The sequence below is a fragment of the Zingiber officinale genome, chromosome 8B, assembly GCF_018446385.1.
Source record: "Zingiber officinale cultivar Zhangliang chromosome 8B, Zo_v1.1, whole genome shotgun sequence".
Lineage (NCBI taxonomy): Eukaryota > Viridiplantae > Streptophyta > Magnoliopsida > Zingiberales > Zingiberaceae > Zingiber > Zingiber officinale.
This window is the reverse complement of record NC_056001.1, coordinates 24,147,985-24,159,605: the sequence shown is the minus strand read 5'-3', so window position 1 is coordinate 24,159,605 and position 11,621 is coordinate 24,147,985. Positions and strand designations below refer to the sequence as shown.

The 11,621-nt window shown below is 39.4% G+C and overlaps 2 protein-coding genes across 5 annotated transcripts; both read right to left on the bottom strand.

The window, feature by feature from the left end:
• Positions 1–293: 293 nt before the first annotated feature.
• On the bottom strand, positions 294–4,949 carry LOC122016228 (phosphatidylinositol 4-phosphate 5-kinase 2-like). Of its 2 annotated transcripts, none has more exons than XM_042573461.1 (8): positions 3,426–4,948; positions 3,165–3,332; positions 2,888–3,053; positions 2,515–2,625; positions 2,215–2,408; positions 2,023–2,132; positions 1,839–1,938; positions 294–1,040 (listed from the first exon to the last, which is right to left on the bottom strand). In XM_042573461.1, exons 1-8 carry the CDS (start codon positions 4,562–4,564, stop codon positions 734–736), a joined length of 2,295 nt encoding a protein of 764 aa, XP_042429395.1. In that variant the 5' UTR covers positions 4,565–4,948; the 3' UTR covers positions 294–733. The 2 variants fall into 2 exon arrangements, with proteins under 2 accessions (XP_042429395.1, XP_042429396.1); XM_042573462.1 differs by having other exon boundaries at positions 813–1,036; positions 3,426–4,949.
• A 3,089-nt stretch (positions 4,950–8,038) lies between these two features.
• LOC122014284 (serine/threonine-protein kinase RIPK-like) lies at positions 8,039–9,923 on the bottom strand. 3 transcript variants are annotated; one of them, XM_042570473.1, is made up of 5 exons: positions 9,459–9,923; positions 9,215–9,350; positions 8,993–9,129; positions 8,791–8,899; positions 8,039–8,702 (listed from the first exon to the last, which is right to left on the bottom strand). In XM_042570473.1, exons 1-5 carry the CDS (start codon positions 9,822–9,824, stop codon positions 8,146–8,148), a joined length of 1,305 nt encoding a protein of 434 aa, XP_042426407.1. In that variant the 5' UTR covers positions 9,825–9,923; the 3' UTR covers positions 8,039–8,145. The 3 variants fall into 3 exon arrangements, with proteins under 3 accessions (XP_042426407.1, XP_042426405.1, XP_042426406.1); XM_042570472.1 differs by having other exon boundaries at positions 8,040–8,702; positions 8,791–8,914; XM_042570471.1 differs by having other exon boundaries at positions 8,791–9,129.
• Positions 9,924–11,621: the final 1,698 nt, after the last annotated feature.

Genomic DNA, 11,621 nt, shown 5'->3' with positions numbered 1-11,621 from the left:
CCAAAGGCTGGTCCGGTCACACCTTGAAACAAATTAAAAGGGCAGAGAATCAGAAAAGATCAACATACTCAAAAGAATCTAACAAAGAGATTACTAGAATAAGATTGAAATGCAAACGCAAAAGAGGTCAGAAACAGCACTCCATGTCTCCCTTTGTCACTCCTTTTGATGTCGTTCTCCTGCACTTTCTCCAACGCTGAATTTAGCCCTCAGTGCAAGCTATTGTACATCCTCTGCAAAAGCTACACCTCCAACCATTTAATTTTAAGTACAAGAAAAGCAAAGATTACGTATGAACAAGAAATGGGAGACATGACATCTGATTTTTCAACATCAACCAACTGTACATGTTATTATTCAATGCCCCGAGCAAGAGTTTGCTTAAAAATCTCTCTTTCATATGAAGGAAAAGAGAAAAGAAAATAAAAGAAAAAAAATGGAATACAACTCTCACTCGTTCCAATAAACATTTACATAGAATTTTTCCAGAGCTGAGCTAGAAAATTCAGCTTCATCAAGAGATCCACCACCTTGTAGCGGCAGCCTTAAAATTGCTTCCATCACATCTATGATCAGAAGGTGTTTTCCTCTTGCAGTTCACTGCAGCTTGGGTGTTCTTCAAGCTGCAGCTACATGTTACATCTTGATAATTACTGTGAGCTGAGGTGCATGGTAGGCCAATGGCCCTTCCTCCCATTAGGCAGCTCATAAGCTTTGTGAATGATGCTCCGTGTCACTCATCTTCCACAAAGATTCTGCTTATGAAATCTTGGAATCGTCTCGAGTAGAGCTTTGGATCAACTGCTGAGATGGAGTTGGGGTCCGCTTGCAATGATTTGTAGGCATGCTCCAACTTCTTGGTGATATCATAGTCCTGGAGTATATCAATAATCCCAAAGTAAAGAAACACGTCATGGAGCTTGCCATTTCGAAAGAGTGGGGGCAAACCATCCCCAGCTACCAGAAATAGCTCAGACTCGCTTCTTGTAATATGCTCGGCAATCGCTGGCATATTCGACCCCAAACGGCTGAGTGGCTTTCTGATCATAACAGAAATATTCAGATATCACAAATACTGATTAAAATTTCTGACATATAAAAGTCACAGAAAGCACTATTTTCAAAAAGGAATAGTATTTATTTAAGGTATGATATTTAAGATATGTTGTGCTCTCTTTTCATTACATTTGCAGCAAATACTAGGACCCAATGAAGTAATTATCATCTAGTGTTGGCTAAGTAGATGACAGTGGAGCTACATCATGATGATAACCAAATCATTACAATTAATATTTGTAGGGTCTGGAGAAGAAACTAAATCCAAGCAGCTCTAGATTTAGTTGGGTGGCCATGGAAGAAAAGCAGATTCTTAAGTGATACTAGTTGGTGGCTGAATAAAACAGCAGTTTTAGTGGGTAGCAAATTGCCAATGAAATGTTTAGAAGCACAAAAGATTGTAAATAAAAACAGCTTTTTAGAAAGAATGCCTTTAATATAATGTTTGTAAAAACTAATAAACCATATCTTTCATGATACAGACAGTTTATATCACTCCACAAGTTACCCCAGGAAAAGCTAGGCCACATTCACAAAGGTGTCTGGATCCATCAAACATCAAGTACAATAAAAAGGCATCCAATTCTCAAAGCCATATTAAGAGGCACAAACAAATCTCAACAACAAAAAATGCTTCATCGAATAAGATTGGATGAAACATAGCAAACATGACCATTATGAAATTGTTCAATTCCACAGAGGAGATAGCATTTCCAAATAATTACTGCTAAAATTTTCATAATCAGAAAACAAACATAAAACTCAGCTCCAGTAGTACATACCGGCTGTCAAGAATCTGATCCATTTCTTGATAGGTTGACACTCTAACCGAGTCAGAACTGGTGCCCCCACACTTAAATGATGCTTTCTTGCCAAATATTTCTGACAAAACATCCTTGTTATGATAAGAACATTGTAAACCTACCTCTATGAATTTTTCATGATTGAATTGAATTATTAACTTACTTGAAGAACCAAAGCATGGTGAGATATCATCACAGAAATGAACTCCCACTAGGAGACTGTAATCCATAATTCCCTCAGCTTCTAAGAACTCACAGTCTCGTTTGATTTGTCTAAGTTATTAATTCTATCAGATCAAAGGAGAACAAACTTGACAAAACCAATAAACTTCCAAGAATTAGAATGTGAACTTACTTAAGGAGCTCTGTGTACCAAGATGTATGGAGGCAAAATACAAAGTTCAGATCAAGATCCTTGAGGGTTATCGTCTCATCAATTTGTTCCTCGGCCTTCTCAGTTGTGCGTCCATATGATGAACCTTTTAAGTCAAATCTTCTATGTATGCGATATTCTGAGCAGAACAAATTACCCATGACAACAAATCGCACCTGGTCCCAGAATACATGCATAAAATTAGATAGCAAGTGATACATATAGCAATCTGTTCAAAAATACCACGCAAATCACACAAGCTTATGCTTAATATTTTAATACCTTCTGACCACCATTTGGTTTAATGCAGTGCACACCATAGAATCTGGTCACTAATGAGTTTGAATACTGACATACATGACGGTAATAACTAGGCAACATCTTAATCAGTACCTGAACATGTATTGCAGAGCAACTTAAACAATTAGCATCAAGGTAATTTATTCTAGAAATAACAATCAATTACAGCCTTAAGTTGTCAAACTAATCAAGTAATTGATGTACAGATTATAAAAGAAGAAAGTGCTTGCAGAATGAATAGCAGAACAGGTCTTAAACTAGTAGTATATCAATATCATAATTCATAAGTAGCACTCCTAAACAATCTATGATTTCCATAATTAAATTCCAAGTGGAGGGGTAATAAATAACTAACCTTCACTTCAGATTTTTTTACTGTTTTAATCATAAAGCGATCGTCCTGTGTCAGAAAAAAAAAACTCCCACTCTTCCCAGGAGAAGAGAACTCCCTCAGAGCATCATTCCCACAAATAGCTAACATGTAGTCAGCTGGATCCACTGAAAACAATTTCCTCAGGTGGCTACAATTCAAATTACAAATTAATATTTTCATTACCTCAAAGTGCCCATTCATTGGGTTAGAAATAGTGAAAATAGAAAGATGATTGATCTGATCATTTAGAATTATAAACCTGAAGACCATAGGGCAGTAATCCTTCCAGCGGAACTCAACTGACTGGTGTGGCGGAGTATGCTTTGATCCCTCCTGAGGAAATCTTATCCAGAACTTCTTCATTGGATCAAAGTCTGATGTCTTCAGTTCCCTCAAATGAGCTGAATCCGGCTTTCCAATTGAATAACTGGTCAAAAAATCAATCAACAAAGTAATTCAGCAAAAGCATTGAGAGGACAATACCAGCATATACATATTGCAAAAGTCTTACACCATCTACCTAATCCCCAATTGAAGGTTTAGCATCAAATCATAGTTCTTGTGCCCCTTGGATATTGTGTGCCCTGGCTTCTTTGCCTCCGGAAACACCAAACAGCAGGGAGTTTGTTGCCGCTGCACAGTAGCAATGAGGGCGCCACCTGTCTGGTCCAACAATGACCCTTCTCGGTAAAGCATTGATGCCTCAAAAGTGTCAATGATATCGCAAGTGATATCCCCGGCGTCACCATCCGACTCCCAGATGCAAATCCTGGGGAAGCTCTTTTCTGCCACAGAGATTCTCCTCGTGGCTCCCCCATTGTCAACGGATGATCTCTTCCTTGCTACCGGGGACATTGGTTTGACCGGCATATCGTCCAACTGAGACAAGGAGTTCGTCTTTCTAGCAGTCTCCTTCCGAACTGTCCTGGGCGCGGGATAGAACGTCCCGTTGAGGGGTACGCCTTCGCCGCTGCTCCAGGTACCAAAATAGCAGCTGCCGTTAGGCCAAGTGAAGACGCCGCTGCCGCTGGGGACGCAGTTCTCCAAGTGGCCGTCATACCGCTTACCGTTAGCCCAGATGAGGGCACCTCGGCCGTTAATGACGCCAGCCTTCCACTCGCCGACGTACTGGTTGCCGTTCCGCCACACGTACCGACCGTGGCCCTCCTGGAGGTTTCGCCGCCACAAGCCCTCGTAGTAGTCGCCGTTGGCGTAGGCCTTCCTGCCGAAGCCGTGTTTGCGGTCGGCGACCCACTGGCCACGGTAAGTATGTCCGTCCGCACCGATGAAGGTACCGAAGCCCTCCATCCGCCCGGAACGGAAATCACCCTCGTAGGTGGCACCAGACGGCCACGAGAACTTCCCCTTCCCAGAGGCTTTCCCCCTCCGCCACTCCCCTTCATACATACAACCATCTGACCACAGGTACTTCCCTACACCATTTGGGGCGTTCCCGGAGAACTCCCCAGTATAAAGGTCCCCATTGGCCAGCGCCTTCTCCAACGCCGCCTCGCCATCATCAGGACCGATAGTTGGGACCACTATCCTGCCGCCTGCGCCATGAGATCTGCTCCCACTCTGAGCCAGTAGCCACTCTGCCTCCTCACCCACCGCATCCCCGCCGTCTCCACCGCCGTCCTCATCAGCGAACCGCCGCATTCTATGCCGCACCAACGATCACAAGGCCTGAGCCTCCGCCGGCTGTGACGAGCATTTCTTACCCTGAAAACGCCGATCCAATGCTTTCGTTCGCCAGCTCCGCGTCAAATCCCCCCGAAAAAATCACGCCAAAAGGAAGCAACTCGAGTACAAATCACAATCCACAACAACAACAACCACTTCAAGAATTCATCAGAAAAACCAAAAAGGATTGACAAAGAAATCAAGAAGAAATCGGAGGAGATGTGTCAGTCGCCGCTACTGCTTTCCTGTAGCATAGGCAACCTCGCCGCTGCAACGAGTACAGAGAACAAAGCGAGGCAGCGATCTAATATATTTAATTTAACGCTGAAATAAACCTCTTATTTTATATCTTGTTTAACGGCATCCTCCCGATCTGTTCCAACTTATAACTGCAGCCTCATCGCCTGTTCCATACAAAACACAATCCCGACAAAACCCACACTCTTCACGGCAAAAATGAAAAAACCACTTTCTTCGATCCACGTGTCAGCCAAGCGTGCCAATCCTAGACAGCAGATCCTGCTTAGTTTGTAACGGTGTTGTCCTGTTATAATCAAATATACCGCGGTATCTTCGTTTTGGGCGTGAGATCACTAAAGCGGATTACGTGACACGATAATAAGTCATTAGGTGAGATCAAATCCATCATTTTTGGTGCGTTTAAGACGAGCGAGGGAGATGATTGGAGGAGGTTTTAATAATGTGATTAGTTGAAATTCAATTATAATGCTATGTGAATTAAAATGACGTAAGCATGACAATAAGGTGAAAAAAAATAAATTAAAAAACTCTAAATTAATTTTATAAAAAATAAAAAATGCATCAATAAATTGAACTTTTCTATTGAGGGCTAGGGAGACAAGTTAACTCTTATCGTCTCTTCTTGAGCTACAGTTTGAATATCTTTACAAGCACTTCGATAAATTAAAATACTAAATTTTGCAATCTCCGCCACTAATAATTACGACTTTTTGAGTGAGTCGATATAGTACTACTATGTTATCGCATTTACTAAGAGAAGGAATCTAAATTCATATTGGAGTGCCCACTAAATTGATCCACTAATGAGCAAGGGGAAAAAAAAAAGAGATGGCTAATGGATGTTAGTCAAAGTGGAATGTCGTATTCCAACATTTGAAGGCTAAATGAAAGACTCGACATCCTAAATTGAGGTAGGATTCAACTCCTAAGTTTAATGGCCTTTGAGGGTCATTTAACAAAAGAATGTCTTTGGTCTCCTTGTTAAATTTGCATGGATGAAAGTAAAGGCAAAAAAAATATATTTTAGTCATAGTGATGAATTTCCATGACAATAATTACTATTTAATAAGAAAATTATTTATAAATGTTTGTAGTGATTAATTTACTCAACCAACTTTTGCGTGGTAGTCCTATTTAACTTAGTTAAATCTCAAGTTGTCTATTTCATCTCATCCACCTACACTATTTAATTATTTTAATTTACCTCACTAGTCAATTGATCCATTTTTCACTCATTTCGACTTAGTTCACTTACTTATTTAACGCACGTTTGTCGAAAAATAAAATTGATTAGGAAAATCTACAATTTTATCAAATATACTTTCTTTAGCTATATATATAGTAAAAGATTAATTAAATATAAAATTAAATAAGCAGCAAAATATTTTTAGGTTGGGAATGTAGCTCAAATGGTAGAGCACTCTCTTGCACCGGATGGGTTCGATATTCTGCATCTCCATATATAAAATTAAATTGATTTTTCTTATGTGTATGCACTGAAAATGGAATTGGGTAGGACTTTTTATTTTTATTTGTTAGATTTCTTTTCACAAGAAATAATAATATTTACCCTTTGAAAATATTAAAACACATGATATCCTCAATAAATATTCTAATTTACGTAGATGATGTTAGAACAAAGATAAGGTTTTTTAGGGCAAATTAATAAAACACAACCTTATAATTAAATATAATCAAAACACACACAATTAATATAAAATCTCAAATTTACTCTTAGGCGGGATTTGGTACTTATTAAATGAAATGAAATGAAATAAAATAAAATAGGAATGCAAATTAATGAAGAGTTGGTTAAGGAAGCATTCTAAGTGGCATATTTAGTTCCATTCTTGTAATTAGTTGCAATATAAGACACATTAACTAGGTAATTAAGAAGAGGAGAGACAAGAAGACAAAGAGAAGAAATAGATGAGTGAAGAAGAGCAATGGATGAAGAGGAACTAGTAGTGTGTGAACAAAAATGAGCAACACTAGGGATGATGATATCCTCTGTCCTTATCACCATTTATTATATCCCTTTTCATCTCTATCTCTAGATATTCATACCCTACCCAAATATATTATCAATACTTAAATTAACTAAAATTAACTTTGACACAAACTAAGGAAACTTAAATTAACTATTATTATATTAAAATATGGTGCAAGATGCTTTTGTAAAGTGTAAAAAAAATACCCATGTCATTTTTCAAATGACATTTTTTTTTCAAATTAACTACAATAAAAAAATCATTGAGAAATATTTTGCTTTAAGTCTAAAACACTCAAACTACATATTGTTTGATATAATAATATTGGACTTCTCTATATTTTAATCAAAGCTCTTCTATTATATCTCAATTATTCTCTAAGAGCTAGGAATGACAATTTATAATTTTTAAGATAGAAAGCTGATATATAAACTAGTTTATGCTTAAAAATAATAAAACATTTTAAAATTGCAAGCTTTTAAAAATATTTATTTCCCAAATAATAATAATAAATTTATATTTGTTCATGCGTCGATATTAAAAGAATGACCTAAATTTAGAAGAGCTCTCTTAATTATCCATACTATTAAAAGAACATTTTTTTAAAAAAATATTTAAATAATAATTTATTCATAATTTGATATTTAAAATACTTTTCTAGTGTGTACGCTACACCTTCAAAGGAAACTTCTTTGGTCAGAAGAGCATTTTAGGTAGGGGTGTCCAACCCGAGTCGATCCGAAAAAAATCAGATTCAAGTTGGGTTCGGATTGTAGGATAAAAAAGTTTCGGGTTGGGTCGGGTCGGGTTCGGATTGACCCGGATTGACTTAAATATAGGGTTTTGTGTGGTTTTTTTTAGGTTAAATCAAATTTTATTTTAAAAATTTAGATGTTTTTATGTATATTAATATCATGTTTGTATGATAATGATGGAGTATTGAGATAAAAGTGAAGAATTATAGGGAAAATAATCCAAAAAAGTCATTTTGAATAGGATTTTCGGGTTATATGGGTTGAGTTCGGGTTGATCGGGTTGGTCGGGTTCGGGTTCGGGTTCGGGTTGAGGTGTTTTGGGTTGAACTCGGGTTCAGGTCGGGTTTGAATTGGGTAAAAAAAAAATTCAACCCGACCCAATTTGATTCGACTCATCCGAATTGACACCTCTAATTTTAGGTATCAAATTGTGGAAGAATAATCCATTTTTATTCACAAGAATATCTGAATATGAATGTATGTGTCGTGTTCATATATCAAAAAAATGATCTAAACACATGTAGACATCAAAGGATTTAGCATGCTCAATTCATGAACCACCTTGTTCATGCAGATCCCCTGCTCTCGGGGAGTTCACCTCGTGCATATGATCGTTGTCGTGGTGGCGGCGGCGGCGGTGGCGGCGAGGATGGTGTTGGTGGCGACGACGGTGGCGATGTTGCAGCTCATCCTTTTCGGCTTCATTTTTTGCCAATTCCTTCTCGCAGTCGTCGTCCTTCTCATCCGTCGTGCCATCCGTCGGCACAACGTACACAAACGGCGCCACTGCCGCCGTGCTGTCCAAGTCCAAGAGAGGCTCCAGCATCTTGACGACGGCGGACATGGCCGGCCTAGACTTCGGTCGCCGGCTCAGGCATTGGTGCGCCACCGAGGCCACCTTTTCTGCACCTCGCAGCGAGTACTGCCCGTCGAGTCTCGCGTCCATGATCCTGTGCAGTCGACTCGCGTTGCTCAAGTAAGGCCTCGCCCACTCCACCAGGTTGCGCTCCTTCAGCGGCCGGCTCTTGTCGATCGATCGCCGACCTGCCAGCAGCTCCAGCAGCACCACCCCGAAGCAGTACACGTCGCTCATCGCCGTAAGGTGGCCTGAATAAGGCGATGGTATCGTTAGATGATAATTAAAGGAAACTCGATCGAATTAATCCCCGGCCCCAAATTAAAAGAATTATATTACCGGTCATAATGTATTCCGGTGCAGCGTATCCTTCAGTGCCCATCACTCTGGTCGAGACATGGCTCTCGTCTCCTTCAGGTCCATCCTTCGCCAGTCCAAAGTCTGACAGCTTTGCGTTGTAATCCTTAATTAAGTTGCAAACGTTGACTAATTCCTTAAGGTAACAACTTTCCTCGTGATCGATAAGTTTATATATTCTTACCGAGTCCAATAGAATATTTGAGGTTTTGAAGTCCCTGTAGATTACTGGCTTCTCGATGTCATGGAGAAAGGTCAAACCCTGAGCTGCTCCGATGGCGATCTTTAACCTCGTTGACCATGGCAAGGCCGCGCTATAACCTACCAAAAATATCGTTAGCAAGGGAATTAAGGTAAGAAAATTGAGTGAGAAATTAAAAGAGGGGAAAAAACAGAGCATGCATACTCTGGAACAGGTGGTTCTCCAAGCTGCCTTTGGCCATGAACTCGTACACCAGCAGTCTCTGGTTGTCCTCGAAGCAGTATCCGATCAGCTTCACCAGACGCTCGTGCCTCAACTGCCCGAGAAAGATCACTTCAGCCTTCGATCGATCACCAGGAATCGAACAAAAGCACACGCACATAATTAATCTCGATCGTTAAAGAAAGAAAGTAATTTTGGGTTAATTATAAGAATTGGATTCGCTCACCAGCCATTCCTTGTGCCCCTGCGCACCGTCCAAGTCGAGGAGCTTCACGGCCACTGTCTGCGCCCGGTCATCGAGGAAGCCCTTGAACACGGGCCCAAAGCCGCCTGCGCCGAGGAAGTTGACGGCCGAGAACCCCTGCGTGGCCGCGCGCAGCTCTCCCAGCGTGAAGATGTGCAGGTTGGACCCCGGGAGGGACGTAGAGAGGTCCTCCGGCGAGAGGACGCCGCCGGAGCTGCTGAGGTCGGACCAGGCCAGCCGCGGGAAGGATATCGGCTGGGGGACGGACCTGTTCTTCTTCTGCTGCTTCTCCTCCGCGCCATTGCGGGAGCAGCTGGGGAGCAGAGACCTCCACGAAATCTTCGCCATTTTCGAAGATTTGATCAAAATTGCAGGTGAAGAAGAAGTTGGGATCGAGATGAAGGCGGAGGAGGCCTTAAAAGAGGACGCCAAGTGTTCTACGAAATCTCGCGGGCCGTGGCCCTTCGTTTTCTTCGTGATGAAGAGAATCAAGTGATCGTTGACCCTGGACTTTTCTGTGACGATAGTTTTCATAAATTACAATCTAAGCGTGTCGGCTCGAAATTGATGATAGAATTAATTACATCAAACTCATCCTTATAAAAAAAATAATTTAATATATCATATTTATCTTAGCCAAAAAGTAGAAAAAAAATATACTATCTAACATCGTCGGCTCAAGATATTTATAGAAGGTTCTCTGCTCGTAGTATGTTCAATCCTAATATGTGGAACTAAAAGGACTTTAATTTCTTAATTCATTAATGAGAAAAAAATTTAATAGAAAAATGATATGTTTAAGAAAAGAATCTCAAGAAAAATGCTCAAGGATATACACAAAAAATAATGAGACCCATAAAAAGTGAAATAGTAGATCATGAATTTATGTGTCTATCCTTGAGCATTTTATTAAGATTTTTCCTTGTGTGTATCATTGCTCTTTTCAATAATACGTCATAGTTGAGTTTCAAACTCTAAATCTCTAATTGATAATGAGAAAATTTTCCAATAAGACGTCGTAGCTGAGTCTCGAATTCTAGATCTTTTATTGATTAATGAGAAATATTCTTAATAATACACTGCAACTGAGTATCGAATTCTAAATCTCTGATTGATTAATAAGAAAAATTCTCAATAATTCACTGCAACTGAGTCTCAAACTCTAGATCTCTGATTGATTAATAAAAAAAATTTCAATAATACACCACATATGAATCTTGAACTCTGAATCCCTGATTTATCACAGATTTCAGACAAGATCAGATGCATTTATAGAAATTATTAATAAATCTTAGAATTATTTTCGATGTGAATAGAAAAAAGGACATAACGTAATTTCATTGTGGGTTTCACCAAATTTAATTAGTAAATGGTCTAGATTCTTAATAAAATAGTAAGACAATCATATTGTACAAAATAATACATGTATACATAATGTCCTTCAAATTATCCTTTTACCAAAATCATCTTGGATCTCTGATCATTGGCCATCGAGATTGGAGCACCTCAAATGCCCGCTCGACATCCTTTCTCGCGGCCTCTTATCATTCCTTAAACATTTTTCTTTTGCGATCTTGGAGGCATAGAAAGCTCTTGATGAAAGTAGTCTATTTTAAATAGATCTCATCGGTCAGATAATATCCTTTTGTATATTGTGTATTGTTAACCGTAAAATTAACCTCGGTGTATTTCCTTATAAGACGTTGTTAAATAAAGGTGATTTATTAAATAGGTTAATATCATTATGCGATCCCAAAAGAGTGTGTCATATCCATAAGTCATTGCTTCAAGCACAATGGTTGAGACGCCATGATCTCCCCGAGTAAATTGGTCTTTCTAAGCGATGGAGCATTTTTTTCATTGTCAATACATACAATCAGGAATACCCAACATACCAGGGAAGTTGTGTCTCTGCTCATGCAATTTAAGTAAATGTTGGATATCAGCAGCATAAGGTCTTCTCAAATATTGGGCCCTGAACACTTCAATTACACATCGACAGAAGTTGAATAAGCGTTGGATGATAGTTGTTTCTACAATTAATAGGTACTCATCGTAATGATCAGCAGGAACTTCATACGTCAATTAATGGATAGTCGTTGTGCTTCGATATGCTTGATGTAGTGTATGCTTAACACATTTCGC